The sequence below is a fragment of the Halichoerus grypus genome, chromosome 15 (assembly GCF_964656455.1).
Source record: "Halichoerus grypus chromosome 15, mHalGry1.hap1.1, whole genome shotgun sequence".
NCBI lineage: Eukaryota > Metazoa > Chordata > Mammalia > Carnivora > Phocidae > Halichoerus > Halichoerus grypus.
Window position 1 is genome coordinate 18,407,247 of NC_135726.1, and position 19,569 is coordinate 18,426,815.

Sequence of the window (19,569 nt, forward strand, 5' to 3'; positions counted from 1 at the left end):
CTGAGGGCTACAGGGGGGTGGGGCTTGGGCTACTGAGGATGAAATGGGGCTAAGAACTGGACAGCGGGGCACAGAGCTTCCCAGGTTGCTGAGCCTCAGGGGCACGGACCCACACCCTAGTTCTGGGCAAAAAGCCAGAGTCACACAGAGAGCCCAGGCTGACCCTCCGGAGTTTATTCACTTCTAGTGGTACTGGGTCATATGGAGACTTGGTGGCAACCCCCTCCCCCCCCCCCCAATGCCAGGGCAGGATCCCAGGTCCTATCCGGCTTGGGCAGGGGCGGCCTGTCAGTGCTCAGGCATTCAGGAATCTAGAGATGATAGAGAAAAAGTGGTCAGTCAGGTGGGTCCCAGCCTCCCACCCATTCGGCACCGGGTTTGGGTAGCCTCACACCTTCAGACTCGTCATCCGCCTCGTTACCCGCCTCAGGCTCTGGCTCGGGTTCGGGATCTGGCTCGGGTTCGGGATCTGGCTCCAGTTCGGGATCTGGCTCCAGTTCAGGTTCCGGTTCTGCCTCTGCCTCTGCCTCTGGTTCTGGTTCCAAATCCTGCCCAGCCTCATCAGAGGCCCCAGCTTCCAGCTCCGGATTGAGTTCCTCAGGCGTTCCGGATTGCACTGCCTCAGAGCCCCCGGGAACCCCAGCCTCTTCGCAGTCTGAAGCTCTGGGCAGTTCGGGGCAAGTGGTCCTCAAGCCAGGTGCCTCAGGTGTCCAGTGGCCAGGGCATGGAGTGTCGTAGCTGCGTTCCCGGTAGCCTGGGGCGGAGGTGGGAGTATCCGAGGCTCATTTTACGCCTCTGCGGTATCCTTGACACACACCCATTTGAGGGGCGGGGAGACTGCTACTCGGTTCCCCACTCTACCCTTCACGCCACGCCCCGTGCTCTGGCTCGGGCCCCGCCCCTGCGCGCTCACCGGTGCCCACGTGCTGCCAGTCCCAGGCGGGGTCGGGCGCCCGCGCGGTCCGCTGGGCGCAGTGCAGCAGCTCCTGGCAGGCGGCCTCGCCCTTGCTCTGCACCAGCAGCAGCAGGCGGCGCACCCTGCGCTCGGCATCCGGCAGCTCGTCCAGCGCCTCGTACTCGGGCCCGGTGAGCACGCCCCGCGCCAGCAGCGCATCCAGCAGCAGCCCCGAGTCGGCCTGCAGCGTCTCCACCAGTCGTTTCCGCTCGCGGTCGATCGTTTCTGAGGGCCGCTCCTGCGCATTGCCCATGGTGGGGGCTGCATGGGGGAGGGGGAGAGAGGTAGTGGGAGCCGGGACTCCCCGCCCTTGACCTCTCTCCCAGGCTCTCAGTGAACACTCGTGGTTGGGATTTAAGTTCACCTCGACCCCAGCAGCCGGACAGCTCCTCAGCAGAGGGCTTGTCCCAGTCTCCTCCCCAGGCTTCTCCTTGGGCCCCTAAATGTCAGCTGTGGCTGTCCTCTCCTCTATGCTCTCCCTGGGTCCTTATTTATTCTCTACTCCTCTCCCCAGTCAGCACGTCCCTCCTGAGCCCCGCGCTGCCTGTGGATCCTACATTCTATTCACACCCAGTTCATCCAAACTAACTTCTTTTTCCCAGCCTGCTTCCCCACCTTAACAGGCAGAAAGACCCACAACTGATCCCGCTGCCCAACACCCAGCTTGCAGTCGGGTCCTTTCCAGTCTATCTGCTGAATATTTCTGTCATCCTAACCTCTTACTTAGTCTAGCGTTTCATGTCCAGCTTAGACCCTGCGGAGCACTGAATCCCCTCTGCACCCAGAGCACAAGTGCTGAGAGCCTCTCCTCACCGACCGAAGAAGTCCAGCCTCCTTACTCTGACCCTGAGGCTCATCTTTCCAGGACAGGCTCTGCCCCTGCAGCCTCTCACCAATGCCACCACTATGTCCTGGTTTCCTAATACCTGAGCAGGGTTACCTGAATTCTCTTGAGTCCTAGCTCTGACCAAGATCTCCTGACAGATATCCAACTGTCTCCTGCTGCCCTGGGAATCTTCTCTTGCTTCATCTTTAAATACCACGGACCTAACTCATAAAAGCTGCCAACAAGTGCTTGCTGAACTTTTACTGTTTTCTTCCATGGACCTTCCCATTTTGAGAGACTGTAGTAAGCAGCGGGTGTTAGGCAGAAATTAATCTGCTTTGTCCATTTATTAACAGCCAAGGACAATGGCCCATCACTTGTGGGGTGACCTGACCCAGGCAGCAAGGCCCCTGGCATTAAGGGGCAAAGAGGTCAGGCCCTAGACCACTCCCTCTCTCAGCCCATCTCCCCTAGCCTTGGCTTTGTCCACACAGCACCCTCCTGGGTTTCATCCTCCTTTTGAGGTCACTCCTCTACTTCTCTACCTGGCTCTAGGTCTGGGAGAGTGGCTGTGGTCCTAGCCCCCATCTTGCCTCCCAGGTCTCTCTCACTACCACCTGGTGTCATGCTATGCCTCCCTGGTCATTTCACCACTCCTGGCTATACTGAATTGTCAGCGCTTCCCCCAGACTACTGAGCAGAGACCAGAACTACCCCCTGCCCCTCCCTCTCCCTTCAGGTGGCATCTCTTGACAAATGCCATTCCTCTACTACTCAGTGGGTCTCCATCAGCATCCTCCCTCAGCCCCAGCATCATCACCTCATCTCCTATGACAGTCTCTGTAAGTACCTCTCACTTCCATCCCATCACCCTCACAGCACAGTGACTTTGACAAGTCTCTGGGACAGGATTTATTGTCCCCATTTTACAGATGAGGAGACAGGTTCAGAGAGACCAAGTGGCAGAATTGGAATCTGACTTGCTCTAGCTTGAACTACAAGATCTCCTGCCAAGCAGAATATCAGCCCTAACTACTTGTCTCCTTTCCCCACTGCCCATCAGAGAGAATCAAGATTATGTGGCCTGGCCACTCAAACCACCTCCCACCCCTCTGGACAGCCAGGATTCCCCCACCTACTTCCCTCCACCGCACAGTGCTGGGAGAACCGTTCAAGCCCCTGGCACATCAGAACATTTGCAGATGCTGTTCCCTAAGCCTGGAATACCCTTCCCCTTCCTCCATGCTGTGGACCCATCCTCCAAGACTTAAATGTCCCCTTGTCCACCCCAGTGCCTGAGTGTCCCAAAGATAGACTAGTCCCTTCTCTTGTGTGCCCCAGTAACAGCATATACTCTCACCACCACGCTGACATCACTGCACTGTGTTCATGTACCCTCTGCCCTCTCCAGCTGAGACGTCCAAAGACTGTCCCCCCAGTCAGGGGTGCAGGACCTGCTCAGTACAAGTGCGGGGGAGGGGGCGGAGGGGGGCAGATTGCCTTGGCCCCTCCTTCTCCCTCATTGCTCCGCAAGTTATTTTCATGGTAGCCTCCTCCCTGCAGTATGCCAAGTCCTGCACTTTGTCCTGTCTGGGGTGCAGAGACCCCAGCTGCAAGTCAATGCTCAGAAGTGAATACCGACGGAATCCCGGCCAGTCCTTCAAGGGTCACAGCCCAAATCCTTCCCGAGCTTCAGGCGGCTCCAGGTGCGAGGCATCGAGGGAGGTCTCGGCCTCCCTCCCCGCCCCCCCCCTTCGCGGTCTCTTATGCTAGGGAGCGAGGGTCGTGGGAAACTGCGGGAGCCTTTGCGAAAGTGCGATCACAAGGCTCCCCTTACCTCCCCTCCACCCAGTCCCACTGCTTGAATCCCGCGGAGGGGCGGTGCTCACAGACCTCCTTCGAGCGCGGCTGGTGGTGGGGGGGTGCGGATTCTGCCCAATCTCAGTTTCTCTTCCCTCCCCCAGCCGGGTGGGGTGGGGCTCCCGGTTCTATGCGTTCCGGGCGGCCCCACTCATGGGACGAGCCTCCGCGGGGCAGTAGATGACGAGGCAGAAAGGGCTGGGCGGGGTGGGGATGGGAGCAGCAGCTGCGGCGGGGGCGGGGCGGCCAGGGCTGCCGGGAACTGGGAGGGGGTGGGGAAGGGGAACTGGGAGGGGGTGGGGACCCGGAGGCAGGCCTCAGGGGCCGCGCACCCCTGCGCTTCTACGCGTAGTCCGCTTTCCCTCCCCACCCCGGGTGCACCGAATGAGTCAGGGAGGGGGCAGTTGGGCCTGCTGGGGCCTGGCAATTCCCAGGAGCTTTACATCCATCTTCTCTTTGAGCCCTCTCTGCTTATCCCAGATAAGGCTCAGAGAAGGGGACCGGCTTACCCAGGATCACAGAGCAGATGCATTGTGGAGCTGGATGTGACCCCAAAAGCCCCTGAGTTCCGGACGCTGCAGCGGCCACGTGCTAGCCCTGGATCCGGCCAGAGGACGGGAGCCTAAGCAGAACTAGGGGCTGGTTCCCCAAGCACCTCCACTCTCCAGGGGTTCCGCTATTAAAGCCTTAGCCTCTGGAAATTTCTATGAATGCAAAGTCGACCCCCCCCCCCCCCCCCCGGCCAACCCATGACTTCTGTGCTCCCTGGTCGGTAGAGAAAAGAGACCAGAAACACAGAAAAAAAAATGCAGTTTATGTGCAGGGCTCAGTAATGGAGGACTGCAGAGTAGCAGGGTCTTCGTTCAGCCTCTTCCAGGGGCACCAGGAAGCCCCGAAGGGCGTGCTGCTGCAGGCCAGCCCCTCAGCTAGGCTGGCGTCAGAGTAAAGCGGCTCTCAGGGGGAGGGATTGGCCCCGGGGCCTAGGTAGGAGGCTCGGCTCTCAGGGGTGCTGTAAATGGTTAAAGCTCCAGGAAGGCCAAGAGCTGGGCCTCCCAAAGCCGCTTGGACATCCAGCAGGAGTGGTGCCCCAAGTGTGGAGTCCTTCCCTAGGAGGATTGGGCTGTGCTCAGCAGGGAGAGACAGGAGGGAGAGCCTCACCTGTCCTGCCCTCCGGTCAGTCAGGATGAAACATCCATTCTCAACCTGCCCACACTCACCCAATGGCGAGAGGATGGGTAGCCTTGACAGCTCTCCCAAGGGCCGCCTGAACTCTGGGGATTTCCCTCCAAAACACAAACTGCCCAGCCCACCCAATCCTGGCAGCTCAGACCAAGGTCCTGAGTCATTACAACTTACCTGGCCCCGGAGAATTTAACCCCTTGACCGCCAGCTCAGTCTCACTCCTCTCTGGACCCAAGGGCTGCATCTGCAGAGGAGAACCTCAGGAAGCAGCTGGGTGGGGGGAGTGGAGGAGGGGAGCTGGGGCTCTGGCTGAGGGCTTGGTTCAGTAACTCTAACCCCCTGCCCTCCCCCACCTTCATCTTACCAAGGACAGCTCCATGTCCAAGTCCATCAGGGTCCATTCTCGCCCTTGGTGGCTGGGGCCCAGCACCTGGGGGAAGCACTCAGTCAGTGGCGCCCTCCCCTCGGCTAAACAGACCCCACCGAGGGCCCCACCCCTCGTCCCATGCCCCTGCCCTGCTGAAGGTGTACTCACATCCAGGGGCCCTGCAGGCTCCACACTTTCAGGGGGGGCCCGAAGCAGCATGGGAGGTAGCAGATGCTCTGGGCTCCGCCGCCCCCTCTCCAGGCCCAGAGTTCCCCTGCACACAGAGAACAGCTGTCGGCCTGCAGTGTCCCCCCCCCCCCCCCGTCAGGTTCCTAAGGAACCTGGATACATCAGGATCAAAATCAGACATCTACAAAATGGTAGGAGAGGATACCCCACACAGAGGGTGCTTAAAGAACGCCTCTGCTTCCTAGCCTCGACCTGAGGTTTGGATTATGGAACTGGGGTCTTGGGATATGTCCCTTTGCTTTGGAATTGTCAACACCACTGGTTCTTAAATTACTGTGGACTTTACAGTGTTTCCAGTCACCGAAATGAACTCCGTTACAATACAGATTCCGGGGCTCTACCCTAGATAGACTGATTGACCTGATAGGAGTTTCTACTTTCCAGGGCACTCTGATGCTGGTACTCTTTAGAGCAACTGAGAAATCTGGTCAGATCATACTGCCCCTCAGCCACAATGGGCAGGCAAGGCTGGGAAGTTAGTTAGCGGTGTTCTATCTGCAAAAGTGACCCACAGGGCTCACAGTCAAGAATGGACTCTGCTTACCTGTCAGGTAGCTCCCTGGGACCCCTTGGTTCAGGCTGTTGGGCATTCCTGGGCCCCTCGGGGCTGAAGTTCCCTTTCCCTTCCAGGATGGCCTGCACCACAGCCACGGGCAGTGGCGGGGGGGCTGTCACGCAGAAGTCACACTCGTTTGGGGCCAGGGCCAGCCCGGCCTCGCCTTCCCCCCCTGGGCTGGCCGGCTCTTCTTTGAGCAGTGCCAGGCCCTTCTCCCTGCACCAGAGAAAAGCTTCAACCAGACCCTGGCACTGACCTCCCCCCCTACCCCCACAGTTATCTGGGCTGCCAGGCCCTCCCCCACAAGCTCCCCAGAGGGCAGCCCAGTCTGTCTTACCTCCTGCCGCTGCTGCTGGAAGGAGAAAGCCTGGTCCCATCAGGGGATGGAGAGTCTTCGTGGATGTCAGAGATGATAGGGCCCCTGGCCCTGTGAGAGCTGCTGAGGCCCAAGGTGGTCTCTGGGAGGGGCTGTAAGTAGAAGACTAAGCCCAGTCCTTTCTCTCAAGCAACAGGGTGAGACAAAACCCAACCAGTACCCACATGGACCAGGTCTAAGGAGTAAGATTTGAGGGGGAAGGCTCAGTCCGTGCTGGGGAGCCTGGGTCTTGGGGGGGGAAGGCTAGCCTCCACCTTCTCTTCCTGTTGGGGAATGGGGGAAAGGAATAGGCTCTCCATAAGCCTAATTTGTGCCCTAGGGAAGGGAGGATGAGCAAAAACCTACCGACTGGATAAAGTAGGGGTCCTGCACGAGGGCACCAGGTAGAGGACAGGCATTGAATTTGGCCGGTGTTGGGCACGAGCCCCCCTCATCCAGCATCAGAGACCTGTGCAGGGGGCAGGGCAGGTTCATCCCCCATGCCTCTCAGCCTGCACCTCCCTCCCTCAGGCCCCAGCAGCCAAGTCAGCAGAGCTGAGGCCTGTTGCCAGGGTATCAGTCACATGCTGGAGGCAGAAGGGGCTCCCCCCAGAAATGGGGGCCCTTTGGGGATGGAGAGGGGAGGGAGAGAGCATGGTTTGAGCCCCAGACCCTCTGCTGTTGGGATGGTTTGGGGTGAGGGGGAAGGGGCTGCTGGAGGGGAAATTTGGGGCTAAGGTCCTGGAACACAGGGATCTGGGAATGGGGGTATTTGGTGGTAGAATTGAGGGGAGAGAGGAAAAGTCCTGGAGTAGGGACCTTGGGGAGATTGCCATGGGTTGAGGAAAACTATAGTGCAGGGAAGAAGAATGAGGATTCCTGGTGAGGGAGAAGGCTTCTGGAGGAGGAGTCCCTGCATGAGGCCTCTGGGAGGGAGGCTCCTGAAAGTGTGTGTGTGTGGCGGGGGAGTGAGGGTGGACATCCCTGACTTTCTCACTCACAGCTTTCTCTTAGCTCCTGCGCTGCTGGACCCTGTCTGAAGTGGCCCAAAGAGGCACTGGATCAGCTAAAGAGGAAGCAAAGTGTTAATTCATATTTTAGACCTTGTGCCCACCCAACAAACTTCCAGGTGGATTTGCCGCCTTGGGCGGAGGAGGTGGGTGTGTTCAGGAGTGGTAGAGAGAAGGGGGGTAGGGGGAGAGGAACACCTTGCCAATGACCCGGTGCTGCTGACCGTGGCTCTGCCGCAGAGTCACCACCTCCCTCCATAAGATCTCGTTCTGCCTGCGGGGAAGGCGTGGGAGGGTGCTGAGGCATCTGAGAGTCCGCCCAGTCACCACCCCCACAGAACGGCAGGTCTAAACCCACGACCACTCTGATGAGCGTCCATCCACGCAGAACAGAGTTCCACAGCTCAGCCCATTTGTCTGGATGGAGGCGCCAAGACATGAGCGAAGAAGGAGCTGTCCAGAAGGAGTGCCTGGCGGCCAGTGTCCTCTCGCCCAGACTCCCCCTCTCCCTCCCCACCCTCCTACGCCCCCTCCCCCGCACTGCCTGAGTTCCCGCAGCCGCGCCTCGGTGCTCTCCTGCACTCCCCGCAAAGCCTGCACCTCGCCCAGCAGCCGGCCCAAGTCCTCGGGGCGCCAGCGGCCGTCGTCGGTGCGCAGCGCAGGCACCTGCAGGGGGGAGGCACCATCAGTTCAGAGTCATCTAGGAAGGGCCAGCCGTCTCGACACCTCCACCCGGGTTTGCTAGTTCCTGAAGGCCGCCCCCACCTTGCGCCGCACACGTTCCAGTAGCTGTTCTCGGCCGCGTACGAAGCTCGGGTGCTGGAACTCGACGTGGTCGCGCTCCGGCCTGAGCAGGCCGCCCTGCTCGATGCTCACCACCTTCCGAAAACCGTCTGGGGAGGGGGAGCGTGGGGGCGTAAATTGCCCCATCCCCGCGCACCAAGGCACTCGCACCCACTTCCCGCCCCGGTCCTAGGGACTCACACATGTTGAGCTGCCGCACAAAGCTCGCCATGTTGCTGTGCTTGAAGTATTGGGGCAGCACTTCCTTGGCGAAGCGGCTCTGGTCGCTTACGAGGAAACTGGTCCCGCTCTGCCAAGAACGCCGCCCGCCCACCCACCGTGCGGGCGGAGACCGGACGACACAGTGAGCTGTGCCCGCCCACGGCCAGGCCCGCGCTCTGGGGACCCGGCCTGCCGCTCATGGAGACATGGGGCAAGGCCAGGCCAGAACCGGCTCCGAGGCCTAGCCTGGGGCGGCCACAGTGAATCCCTACCCTAGCCCGACCCAGACTCCGTACTCGGTTCTCGGAAAGAAAGAGCAGAAACCAGACTTGAGTCCCAGCCCTGGACGGGTCCCAGACCCAAAATGCCACTCTGAGCTAGCACCAGACCCAGCCCTTCCCTTCTCCAGGTCTCTTGTTTTCCTATCTGTCTGTTGGGGTGGGATGGGAACTAAATGACCTCGAAGATCCCTCAGGCTCTAGGTCTCCAGAAGACTCCTACCCTTTCCTCGGTCCGGAGGAAGTCGCCTCACCTCCATCTCGCGCACACCCCCTCCAAGGTAAACTACACTGGACAGCTGAATCGAGGGACCCACAGCCCCGTCCCAGGCGGGGGTTGGGTGGGCGTGGATGTTCACTGACGTGGAAGGGTCCCGGGGACCACTGGGGAAGTCGAGGGGCCCCAGCCCTCACCGGGCTCCAGCGGATCAGGTGGTCGGTCCCCGGGTCGCCCACCAGCGCCCATAGCTTGCCGAGGAAGGCTGGCACGGAGCTGGGGCCCGGCTCCGTGGGCAGCGCGGCTGGCGCTTCCTGCATGGCGCGGTCTCGGCCCGGCTAAGCGCTCGGGCCGGGCGCCGCGGGGCTTGTGGAAGCCGTGGAAAGTGCTGCGTTTGCCGCCCGCCCCGCCCTACTCCGCCTCCGGGCGCCGGGTCAGGTGGGTGCCACGTGCGAACCCGCGGGGCGGGGCTCAGACCGCGGCCGCAGCAACAGCGGACTGAAAGGGAAGGCTGGGATCGAATGTGCGTGGAGGGGTGCGGTGGGGAGGGAGACCCGGGTTCGAGTTCCACCCTTCTCAGGCCGTTTCCTCCTTTGTTCTTCGGGAGCAATCACCCGTGCGCGGCCCGGTGTGGGCTGGTAACGTCGTAGAAGGCGATGGCCATTGCCTGGATGGAGAGGGCAGATGGGAGCGAGGGGTGTGGAGAGCGGGTGCGGAGGGGAGAAGCTGGCACTCTTCCGCAGAACTCTGGGGCGTTGTCATTCCAAGGATGCGGAGTGCCCCGCCCCTGACCTCCGCAGCCGCATCGGTCAACTGATCTCTCCCACGCCGGCCCCGTCGGGTCCTTGGGCCTCTGAGGGTTCCCCGACCTCCCCATTCAGAGCCGCCCCGCCTTCCAGAGGACGCAGTGTTGCTGCAGGATTTCTTTATTTCACACTCACACCTGACTCGCCACCTGAGCCAGTGTCCTCCCTCCCCCCTCTCCCCCCTCCCACGCCAGGGCCGCGGAGCTAGCGTAGCGTCCGTAGAGGAGTGGAGTTGGGGGGAGGATGATCCCATTACGGATATCCACCCGGTGGACTCAGGACTCCCTGGGATGGTCCCCGACACTATTCCTATCCCACAGGCCCTAATCTCCCAGAGGCACAAGACGCAACAGAGTACCAAAGGAGCGGGCTAGCCGTTGGCGCACGCCGGGGCAAATGCATCCAGCAGCTTAGAGGCCACATGTCTGCCAGAGAGGCGACTACCCCGTCACGCCACAGGCGTGGGCAGCCAGGGATGCGGCTCCCGCGTTAGTTTGAGCGTGTAGCTGCGCAGGCGCGGACACTGCGTGCGGAAGGCGTGCAGCACAGAGGGTCGTACCACGCAGAAGCAGTGTACTTCACGCAGGCCCGCGCAGCGCGCCGCCAGCAACTCCAGCGCGGCGTCCAGCTCAGCTGAGGCAGCGGCGCGCACCTCGAGCGCGCGCAAGGTTGCGGCGTAGTGGCGCGCTGCAAAGCACACCGGGCCTACCGTGTCCCCAGAGAGGCTGAGGCGTAGCGCAGCCACCGGCACGGCAGGCTGCAGGACGCGCGTCACGCTCTCTGCAGGCAGCGCTGGCTCCAGCTCCAGCTCCACGGCCAGTCCTGGGTGGCGGCGGCGCACCGCGGCCCAGGCTTCCTCGGGCAGGGGTGGCGCGCGTGCGTCCTCGGGGCACGCGCACCGTAGGGCCAGGAGAGCGAAAGGCGCGCGGTCCGGCGCCGCCAGCACCTGGAGGGCAGTGCCCGACAGGCTGGCTAGGTGCAGGCCGAGGGCGCGCAGGCGCGGGCAGGCTTCTAGTAGCTCGAGCACGGAGTCGGGCCTCACGCTGCCCACCAGCGTACAGTTGTCCAGGAAAAGGCTGCGGAGCTCGGGGCAGCCGCGTGCCGCCTGCAGCACCAGCGCGTCGTCCAGTGTAAAAGGCAAGCGCCGAAGGTCGAGGTGGCGCAGCGCGCAGGCGGCCCGGCAGACGGCGTGCACGGCGTCCAGGATGTCGCGGCCTGCGTCGAAGAGCGGCTTTTCTCCGCGGCACTCCAGGCGCAGGCTTCGAAGCCCCGGGGTGCGGCCCGCCAGTGCGGTCAGCAACTCAGTGGCCGCCCGGCGGCTCGGCTCCCTCGACGGCTCAAATTCCAGCCGTAGGTTGTGAACGTGGTCCAGGCAGGCAGTGAGATATGGTAGCAGCGTGCCTTCTCGCTCACAGTCGCAACTTCTGGTTAGAACGGTGAAGAAAAGGCATTGGCCGCGAGAAGCCTCTGCCTATCCCTTAGCCTGGAGCACAGCTACCATAGCCACTTCCTGACACCCTACACATATACCTCCCAGTCCTGATCATGCCAGGTTGCCCCCAAATAGCCGCTGATACTAGGAGAGAACTCCCACCCTATCCCTTTGGAAGACGAACGATGCGTCTGCCTCGAGCTGAAGCCCTGGCAGGGAGAGCCAATGATATTTTAGGAACTGAGCTTTCTCAGAGGTCTCTAAGGAGGCGGGGCGTGGCCTCTAGACTGTCAGGTTCCCATTCTGCCTCTGCCACTACTTAGCTGAGTGACCTGTAGGAACTAATTAAATCTCTCTGCCTCAATTTCCTATCTGTGAGATAATTCTACCTATCTACCACATAAGGTTTTCGTGAGGATTAAATTAATATATGTAAGGTACTTAGAACACCGGTTGGTACATAGTAGGCGATCAATAAATGTCAGTAATGATTATGCTTTTAAATCCAACCCCCGATTCCATGGAGAAAGGGAGAAGGTGGGAGGGCGTCAGGAGAGTGAGGAGCCCGCTCACCTGATGGTCGTGTCGCGCCACACGACGCTGCACGCGGCAGCAACAGCCCAGGCTCTGCAGACCCTGGCGGCGGCAACACGGTCCCGCAGGGGCAGGTGGCGAAAGATGAGCACCAGCACCTCCTCTGGCAGTTGCTCTCCGGGCTCGGCCATGGCCCTGCGCGGGGTGGGAGCTCTGCCGCTTCCAGAAGCTCTTGTCTGGAGAGAGAGGGGCGTCTCTGGGTTCCAGAAAGCCAAAATGTTGACGGGACCACCGGGGCCTATATGTGGAAAGGCTTGTGGCCCAGAACTTGCTACAAAATTTGCAGAGCCCAGTGCAAAATGAAAATGTGGGACTCTTTGCTGAAAATATTATTAATAATTTCAAGACCGTGACAGCAAAACATTTAAGCAAATTATTAAACCAAGCATGAGGCCCTGTTCCACTTACTGCACAGGTCTCAGACCCATGATCGGCCCTAGTTGCTGAAAGATTTCTGATTCTCCTTTACACTACGTTCTCACTTGTTGAACAAATCTGCATTTTATGATATACTAGAAGGAATGCAACCCACGACCTGTGTGCGAGGTTGATAAAGCCGAATATCCGGATTTGGAAAATGCTATCGGATCTTTCTCCTAGCCACTAAAGTTTTCCCTGGGGAAGGTGGAGGGCGGCTGCACCTGCCATGACTTGGGACAATCCTGTACTCCCTTCCTCCCCCCACCCCCCAGCTCAGAGAGCTTCCTGCCTTCCTATACACTCAGAGCCACCAGGACCACCCAGACTAGTCTTCCAGACATCTTCTAGAACTGCTTTCTTCCCAACTTCTACTCTGAGTTCCAGGTTAGGACTGGACCCAAGCCTCGCCTCAAGGGCCATTGAAATGAGGGTTTCTCAGACGGCGGGGGGTATCAGAATCACCCGGACACTTGTTCACAATACAGATTCTACCGCCCCACCTACTAAATCAGGCTCTCCGGAAAAAGTCGGGCCCAGGAATCTGAATTTCAACAAGTGCCAGTTGACTTCACAGGTCCCGAGTTGAGAGCCCGCATCCCAGCCAAGCCAGTGACTAGAGAGTGACGACTGGGTTAATAGGGCGGGGGCACTGGAGAAGACTTTTAATTGGCGGGGGCCACCAACCAATCAGGAAGCAGGGGGGCGGGTGGGGCACTGCCGAATCTGCTCCGAGAGGGGAGGCTCCTTCCTTTCCTCCACCTCACTGGGGAGACGTCCCGGGTGCTTCCAAAAAAAGGCCGGCTGAGCGGAGAAAAGCTTCGGGTTCTGGGGCCTGAGGAGCCCTGGGTTCAAGTTTCAGTCCTGACTCTGGATCAGTCCAGGCTCAGGTTGGGCAGTTTCGGTTCAGCTGGGATTCTGCAGACCCATCCCGGAGCGCGGCCTTTATTGGAAAGTGTGCGTCCTCTTCAAAGTTGCCCATTTTATTTTAGGGTGCTTGAAGGTTTTCCTACACAACGTTTCACACCACTTGCCAGTTTTCTATTTCCCCATATTTTCCAGGCTAACGGCCCCTTGCTGCAATTTGCGCCTCATATATCCTGGGGCTTCAGATACCCAGGGCCAGGCTTGAACTTGGACCCACCGGCACCCCGTTCTGAGTGTCAGGGAGTTGGAGAGATCAGAGATCATCGAGCTCAAACCCTCCCCACCCAGACGTCATAGAAAATTCTGGTGTCCAGGGGTACCTCTTTGTTGATCCGTCCGCTCCCTGCTTGAGAAAGCGGGGCAGCTCTCACCCTGGGGCCCCCCGGGCTCGTAAGAGCCGAAAGCGCCCGAAGTCTTTTACCGTGGGCAGTTCTTCGTGCCGTCTAACCTCGGGCGCCAATGTCTTACCTGCTCAACGGACCAGGTGGGCTTTGCCCAGGGGCTGGGGACTGGCGGCGGAGGACAGTGGGCGGGAAGAAACGGCTGGGAGCATTGGGGGCGGGACGCCGGGGCTGACGGGGCTGCTCGGGCTGGGGCACCGCCCCTGCGCTTCGCGCACACCCGGAAGCGTCCTAGTCCAGTGGAGCCCGGCGGGCGTGGGAATCCGGGCTCGGCCAAGGCCGCCAGGTTAGTGCAGAGGGTGGGTGGGCTTCCCGGTGCCGGCGGGAGCAGAGGCGGATCCTGGCTCAGGAGCGTGGGCGAGGCGCGGTTGTCACCCGCGGCTGCCCGGGCCAGTTGGTGGCGGCGGCCTGGTGGGCTGTTTCCGTGAGAGGCGACAGAGAGCCTACGGACGTTGGCACTCGCAGGTTACTTGTCCCAGCTGAGGTCTTTGGAGGGGGTGTCCGATTCCTGCTGGTGGGAGGGCGGGGCGGGGCTGGTTCTGAAAGTGTCTGTGAGCAGACCTGTTCCCGCCCCAGCCAGGTGAACATGAGAAACCCCAGCATGAGGGTGGACACAACTGGAGTCTGGGGAGCTTCCCTCGAGAGCTCGGGAGCGGGCCAGCTGAGTAGGGGGCGCTCCAGGATGGATGCAGTCCTAGAGGGGCCACGGCCGCGGGCCATTGGCGGCCACCCGGCCGGAGGCGGGGCTGCCCGGGGACTGTTAGGCTGTATTAATGGGGCGCGGCGCCTGTCTGGCCCCTGGTGGTAGGGCCCTATTTTCTTGAGTCGGTACCCGCTAGTCGCTCACAGTCTCAGCCAAGAGTCCCGAAGGACCCATTCGGGTCCCACCCTCAGAGAGGCGGACTGCCAGTGGGTGAGGCGCGGGGCTTCCCGAGGAGGGGCTTCTGTAGAAGGACACGTAGGAAGGAGTTCCCCAGGGACCACCCGAACCAAGGGTCCCGGTCCTGTTATCTGACCCTCTCGACCTCCAGCCTGGCAGACCTGTTTGACTTCTCCCATTTGTCCACTAGTGAGTGTGATGGAGCATCCCCTCTTCCTCCAGGATTCCAGTGCCCGCCCTGACAGTCCCAATAGGCAGACTCTGACCCCGTCCTGCCCTCACTTCCACCCCTGAGGCCGATCACATTCATGGGGTCAGCACCCTCAAGTCAGGGGGCTAAGAAGACATGGAAGAGGAAATGTTTCAGGACAGGTTCCCACACTCTCCTACCCTCTGGGCCATTGCCTTTGGGCTCCTACTTGTCTCACTTGCCTTGTACCGCTCTTGGTCCCACTTATCACCTCTAGAGTCTTACTCCGTTTATGTTTTATTTTTTGCTTCAATTTTATGTTGCCTTTTAATACAAAGGACATATGTCAACTTTACATAAAGTAGAATGTTGCTAAATACAGTGAAAATAAAAATCTCCCCTCCCCCCACTCTCTTCCTCAACCCTCTGCAGAGGTAAACAATGCTAGCTAGCTTTCTGTTAATTTCCAGACTACTGCTTTCGGTAAATACACAAGTATTAATATGTTTTCTACCAAAAAGTTATGGGGGGGGCGCTCAAAAGGCATGTCCTCTGTGCTCAGACAGAGGGTGGGACGGACCGTCACCTGAAACCATTTCTCTTGCCAGGTCTGGATGATACTGGGGGGCCGCTGCCCAGTTACTGTTCCGGCTTTGGCTCTCAGGTTAGGGTGTGGGGGCAGATCTGAAATGCAGCCTCTGCTTTAGCTCAGGATCCCTACTCCTTCCCCACAAAGGTACAAGGTTGTGGTCCTGGTTCCCTCTGGCAGCAATCCCCCCCTCCCTGTCCCTCAAGTAAATGGATGCCAGCTGGGGCCACCCTATCTGTTCTGCCCAGAGCAGTGACATCCAGGGTGCTCACAGCTAGGGCTCAGCAGCCCCTCCTAGCCTACTGTATATAAATGCTGGAGATCAGAGATAAAGAAGTGACTGGTGGGGCAGTAGGTGGGGTCTTGAGCCAATGTTTCTAGGACAAGGATGGGATGTTGCCTCAGGTGAGGTGGGGAGGAAGAGGCAGGGCAGTTCTCCATCTGCAGCCTCATGGGGCAGTAACTGGGGGGCAATTAAACTGAGGAGGGTCAATGAAGTGGTTTCCTGGCTGGGAATTTTGCCCTCCCCCCGACCCCTGGTCTAGGGCTAGGATTTTGTCGGAAGATAGATGGAGGAGATACGAGCACCAAGGGGCCCTAGCTCTGCACAGGGAGGAAATCTGTAATAGAACAATTTGAGTTGCATAAGACAAGAGCACAGCTCCAAGGACTTTAGAACAAAAAGGAATGATTTAACTCACATAACTGGAAAGTTCAGGGTGCAGCTAGAGCCAGGGCCATAGTATGGTTAGGCATACACCTCCTCATCTCTTGGCTCTGTATCCTTCTGTGTCAGTTTTATTCTCAGCCAGGCTCTTTCTAGGCAGCGGCTGAGGAGTCCTATCCTTTCTTCCAGCTCAGTCCCATGGGAAGGGAAACTAGTGGGTCTCTCTTATTGGTCCAGCCACAGTTGCAGGCTGATTCTGATTGGTCCAACCTAAATCTTATGCCCAACTCTGAACTAATCACTTTAGAAAGGGGAGTGGAATATGCAGGTTTGGCCAGGCCTATTTCACTTGCGCACACCTGGAATTAGGGAGTGGAGTTAGCGCTTCTAACAGGCACATGGATTGAGAAGAGGGAAGACCCCAAAGGTCAGTCAGGAGTGGGAGAGGGAACCTGGGCAGGTGAAAACTACAGTTGTCCTTTGCAATGAAGCCAGGAGGTATATAATAGGAATGCAGGTGAGAAAACCTAATGGGGGCTGTTGTCCCAAAGGGATCGTGGGAGCTCAAGTTTAAGCTGAAGGCATACCAGGATATGGGTTCCGTTGGCTGTGGGGAATGGGCACCATCCAGGATAAGGATGTCTCCTGTCAGCTTTGAAAGAGAGACATCCTGGCCCGAAGAGGGGGCAGAACTTCTCTGCCACCACTGCAGGATAGTACCTCCCTTTTTCTGCCACTGTGACCCTGGGCTTTCTCAGAGAAGATAGTGGAGGGACAGTCCTCACTGCAAGTCTGGGCTGAGCTGGGCTGGGCTGGGCTGTGCAGATTCAGAAGCACAGGGGGCTGCCTGTAAGATGATGAACTTCCCCTCACAAGTGTGCCAGCTGGGTGGGGACAGCTGAGCCACGCAGGACTGGACTGTTGTCTCCAGGGCTGGGTTGGGGGTTATCTGGATGCCTATCTGCGTCTCCAGGAGGCAAGATGGCGACTGGGCCAAATGGGCTCGACGAGTGGGTGGGCAGCGCATACCTGTTTGTGGAGTCCTCGCTGGACAAGGTGGTCCTATCTGATGCCTATGCTCACGCCCAGCAGAAGGTTCCGGTGTACAGGGCTCTGCGGAATGCACTGACAGGTGTGTGGGTGGGCGGGTACTTGGAGAGGAAGGGGGGGAGCTTGGGCCTTTTGTGGGCGGGACCAGGGGCTGAGGCCCCACCTCCTCAACTCTGTGGGCCTGCGCTTAACCAGCAGGTTGTAGAAAAGATTTGACGGCGAGGGGGGAGGAGAGGAGAAGGATGTCTGGTTTCATAGGCTCTGTCTTCTCTGTTTACGCATGTGTGCCCTTGGGTGTAGACGTGTGTCCCCGTGTCTGTGTATGATCTACCTATATATACACTAACGCCCCCACCTCCGCTTGATGCCCGCCCCCAGACCAGCCAGCTCACTGCTTTCTACTAATCACGCCTTTCTCTCTTTTCCTCTCTCACTGCAGCACTCCTTGCCTAAGACCCCTCCCCAGTACCTACCTTTCGGGGGGGGCCCCCCTTTCCTATCTCAGGGCAGAGGCCACAGGAAGCTGAAACGTGTTGGGGGATCCGCCTCCTTCCTGGGCAGCAGGAGCCACAGTTGGTAGAGGCCGAAGACCTGAGACCTCTTGTTCCTCCACTGCCCCGCGGGCCGCCTACCCAGACGGCTTGGCTGCCCTGGGCACACGCCCCTCTCTGTGCTGCAAAGCCTCTCGCCACGTCCCTTTTACCTACCCTCATTTGGGGCTTCAAGGATGGGGCTGGGGTGGCATCCACTCCGTCTTAGGGTGCTCCCTGTGGTAGGTTCTGGCCTTCATTTTGGATTGTTGCTGTGTGCATCCCAATTTTGTTTCCCAGCTGGGAGCTAGGGTCAGGGAGGGAGTCTGCGTGGGCTTCACTCCACTATGGCCGCTTGGAGAACGGCCCCGCATGGGGACCGCCTGTCGCCTGACTGTCCGCCTCCTCAGAGAGTGGCGGGAGCCCGGACGTGCTGCAGATGCTCAAGATCCACCGCAGCGAGCCGCAGCTGATAGTGCAGTTGCGTTTCTGCGGGCGCCAGCCCTGCAGCCGCTTTCTCCGCGCTTACCGCGAGGGGTCGCTGCGCGCCGCGCTGCAGGGGTGCTTGGGGGCGGCTCTCGCCCTGCCCTCGGTGCCGCTGCAACTGGAGCTGCGCGCCGGCGCGGAGCGGCTGGACACCTTGCTGACGGATGAGGAGCGCTGTTTGAGTTGCATCTTCGCCCAGAAGGTGCGGCTGGGCTGGGGCCGGGTTGGGGTGGGGCGGGGATCCGCGGCTAAGACGCCCACCGACGCCGCACTCCCCTCCCTAGCCTGACCGGCTCCGGGACGAGGAACTCTCTGAGTTGGAGGACGCACTCCGGAATCTGACATGTGGCTCGGGGAGCCAGGGTGGCGACATGGAGGTCGTTCCAGCGCCCTCGCAGTCCCTGGCCACCTCTCTCTCAGAGGAGAAGCCACCACCGCCGCCACCGTCTGGCCAGACTTTTCTGTTCCAGGGTCAGCCCATAGGTGAGGCGCACGCAGAGGCGAGGCGGGGTCCTCGGGAAGATGGAGTTTGGGGAGGAGCAGGGTCTGGGCCGGGTAGTCGCCGGGCGGGAATGGAGGGGTACGGGTCTTGGTCTCCCCGAGCTCACTCTGCTTCCCACTCCCCCCCCCCCCCCGCAGTGAACCGGCCGCTGAGCTTGCAGGACCAACAGACGTTCGCGCGCTCAGTGGGTCTCAAATGGCGCAAAGTGGGGCGCTCCCTACAGCGAGGCTGTCGTGCGCTGCGGGACCCGGCGCTCGACTCACTGGCCTATGAGTATGAGCGCGAAGGGCTGTACGAGCAGGCCTTCCAGCTGCTGCGGCGCTTTGTGCAGGCCGAGGGCCGCCGCGCCACGCTGCAGCGCCTGGTAGAGGCCCTTGAGGAGAACGAGCTCACCAGCCTGGCAGAGGACTTGCTGGGCCTCGCGAATTCCGATGGCAGTCTGGCCTAACCTGAGTACCAGAAAAAGGGGGGATCGGCCAGTTGCCCAGCAGCGTTTGGAGCACCCGGATGACCCTAGGGTCCCTTCTGCTGCTATTGCGGAGCTCCTGTCCATCCACGGGACTCTGAGACCACACTGATAACCCCACTTAGCCCAGCTGTTGGAGCTGCTGGGTAGTGTTGACGGCTTTCTCCAGGAGTTGGGCAAGCACCCACCATTCCTGTTTGGGTGCCATTGGGGATTTGGCCCCAGATACTGTGATATGGACAAAGTGCATGGGTGACCTGCTCCAGCGGTCTGCCCACCCCAAATGAGGGGCTTCTGGCCAGCCCTTACCTCTTCACTCATTGAACAACTAACTCATTAAGCACTTGCTGTGTCCTAGCCATCATCCTGGGTGCTGCAAATACTGTGGTGAACAAGATACACGAAACCTGCCTGCCCCCAGTTCATACTCAGTGTTGGACTGCAGATTTTAAGCAACAGCAATAAAATATTACCCGTTTTTTTTTTTATGTGAAAAATACAAAAAGTTGTGGGTGCTCTGAGCAGGGGCCTAACCCAGGTTAGGCTTCCAGGGAGAGATATGAGGGTGGCGGGTTGAGGGAATGGCAACATTCTGGACATAGCCAGTCTTGGGTGAGGTCTTGAGGAAAGTTAGAAGAACAGAGGATGTTAGAAGAACAGAAAATTTGGAGTGGCTGGATCTAGGGGTAGTGGGTGGGTTTGCAAAGAGAGCTTTTGGTGAGTGTGGGAGGCAGATAGCTCAGGGTCTGGTAAGCCATTTTACAGATTTTGG

At 59.6% G+C, this 19,569-nt stretch overlaps 4 protein-coding genes across 18 annotated transcripts; 1 reads left to right on the top strand and 3 right to left on the bottom strand.

The window, feature by feature from the left end:
• Positions 1–152: 152 nt before the first annotated feature.
• On the bottom strand, positions 153–1,208 carry NOL3 (nucleolar protein 3). Of its 2 annotated transcripts, XM_078062705.1 has the most exons (4): positions 914–1,208; positions 479–754; positions 395–442; positions 153–311 (listed from the first exon to the last, which is right to left on the bottom strand). In XM_078062705.1, exons 1-4 carry the CDS (start codon positions 1,206–1,208, stop codon positions 304–306), a joined length of 627 nt encoding a protein of 208 aa, XP_077918831.1. In that variant the 3' UTR covers positions 153–303. The 2 variants fall into 2 exon arrangements, with proteins under 2 accessions (XP_077918831.1, XP_035971021.1); XM_036115128.2 differs by having other exon boundaries at positions 395–754.
• Positions 1,081–9,191, bottom strand: HSF4 (heat shock transcription factor 4). 8 transcript variants are annotated; one of them, XM_036115111.2, is made up of 14 exons: positions 9,058–9,191; positions 8,345–8,453; positions 8,126–8,253; positions 7,902–8,026; positions 7,559–7,634; positions 7,352–7,416; positions 6,717–6,819; positions 6,333–6,463; positions 5,984–6,211; positions 5,359–5,464; positions 5,188–5,253; positions 4,998–5,067; positions 4,151–4,263; positions 1,081–1,216 (listed from the first exon to the last, which is right to left on the bottom strand). In XM_036115111.2, the coding sequence occupies exons 1-13, from the start codon at positions 9,178–9,180 to the stop codon at positions 4,157–4,159; spliced, it is 1,437 nt and encodes a 478-aa protein (XP_035971004.1). In that variant the 5' UTR covers positions 9,181–9,191; the 3' UTR covers positions 1,081–1,216; positions 4,151–4,156. The 8 variants fall into 8 exon arrangements, with proteins under 8 accessions (XP_035971004.1, XP_035971001.1, XP_035971005.1 ...); XM_036115108.2 differs by lacking the exon at positions 1,081–1,216 and adding an exon at positions 3,714–3,839 and having other exon boundaries at positions 4,151–4,238; XM_036115112.2 differs by lacking the exon at positions 1,081–1,216 and adding an exon at positions 3,714–3,839.
• A 200-nt stretch (positions 9,192–9,391) lies between these two features.
• Positions 9,392–13,596, bottom strand: FBXL8 (F-box and leucine rich repeat protein 8). 3 transcript variants are annotated; one of them, XM_036115122.2, is made up of 4 exons: positions 13,505–13,596; positions 11,672–11,868; positions 10,376–11,090; positions 9,392–9,527 (listed from the first exon to the last, which is right to left on the bottom strand). In XM_036115122.2, exons 2-4 carry the CDS (start codon positions 11,821–11,823, stop codon positions 9,471–9,473), a joined length of 924 nt encoding a protein of 307 aa, XP_035971015.1. In that variant the 5' UTR covers positions 11,824–11,868; positions 13,505–13,596; the 3' UTR covers positions 9,392–9,470. The 3 variants fall into 3 exon arrangements, with proteins under 3 accessions (XP_035971015.1, XP_035971012.1, XP_035971014.1); XM_036115119.2 differs by lacking the exon at positions 9,392–9,527 and having other exon boundaries at positions 9,771–11,090; XM_036115121.2 differs by lacking the exon at positions 9,392–9,527 and having other exon boundaries at positions 9,771–11,090; positions 12,613–13,596.
• Positions 13,499–19,275, top strand: TRADD (TNFRSF1A associated via death domain). 5 transcript variants are annotated; one of them, XM_036115123.2, is made up of 5 exons: positions 13,499–13,520; positions 16,737–16,895; positions 17,754–18,031; positions 18,114–18,312; positions 18,469–19,275. In XM_036115123.2, the coding sequence occupies exons 2-5, from the start codon at positions 16,745–16,747 to the stop codon at positions 18,777–18,779; spliced, it is 939 nt and encodes a 312-aa protein (XP_035971016.2). In that variant the 5' UTR covers positions 13,499–13,520; positions 16,737–16,744; the 3' UTR covers positions 18,780–19,275. The 5 variants fall into 5 exon arrangements, with proteins under 5 accessions (XP_035971016.2, XP_035971017.2, XP_035971019.2 ...); XM_036115124.2 differs by lacking the exon at positions 13,499–13,520 and adding an exon at positions 13,626–13,723; XM_036115126.2 differs by lacking the exons at positions 13,499–13,520; positions 16,737–16,895 and adding an exon at positions 13,656–13,723 and having other exon boundaries at positions 17,253–18,031.
• Positions 19,276–19,569: the final 294 nt, after the last annotated feature.

Excerpts from the sequence above, each read along its gene's own strand:
- NOL3 (XM_036115128.2), bottom strand. The coding sequence starts at position 1,208 with ATGGGCAATGCGCAGGAGCGGCCCTCAGAAACGATCGACCGCGAGCGG. Across the intron at positions 755-913 it reads CTGGCAGCACGTGGGCACCG|GCTACCGGGAACGCAGCTAC; the intron begins GTGAGCGCGCAG and ends CCTCCGCCCCAG.
- HSF4 (XM_036115108.2), bottom strand. The coding sequence starts at position 9,180 with ATGCAGGAAGCGCCAGCCGCGCTGCCCACGGAGCCGGGCCCCAGCTCC. Across the intron at positions 8,254-8,344 it reads TGTGCGGCAGCTCAACATGT|ACGGTTTTCGGAAGGTGGTG; the intron begins GTGAGTCCCTAG and ends CCCCCTCCCCAG. Across the intron at positions 6,212-6,332 it reads TCCAGCAGCAGCGGCAGGAG|GGAGAAGGGCCTGGCACTGC; the intron begins GTAAGACAGACT and ends TCTCTGGTGCAG.
- FBXL8 (XM_036115119.2), bottom strand. The coding sequence starts at position 11,823 with ATGGCCGAGCCCGGAGAGCAACTGCCAGAGGAGGTGCTGGTGCTCATC. Across the intron at positions 11,091-11,671 it reads TGGCGCGACACGACCATCAG|AAGTTGCGACTGTGAGCGAG; the intron begins GTGAGCGGGCTC and ends CGTTCTAACCAG.
- TRADD (XM_036115123.2), top strand. The coding sequence starts at position 16,745 with ATGGCGACTGGGCCAAATGGGCTCGACGAGTGGGTGGGCAGCGCATAC. Across the intron at positions 16,896-17,753 it reads TCTGCGGAATGCACTGACAG|AGAGTGGCGGGAGCCCGGAC; the intron begins GTGTGTGGGTGG and ends CCGCCTCCTCAG. Across the intron at positions 18,313-18,468 it reads GTTCCAGGGTCAGCCCATAG|TGAACCGGCCGCTGAGCTTG; the intron begins GTGAGGCGCACG and ends CCCCCCCCGCAG.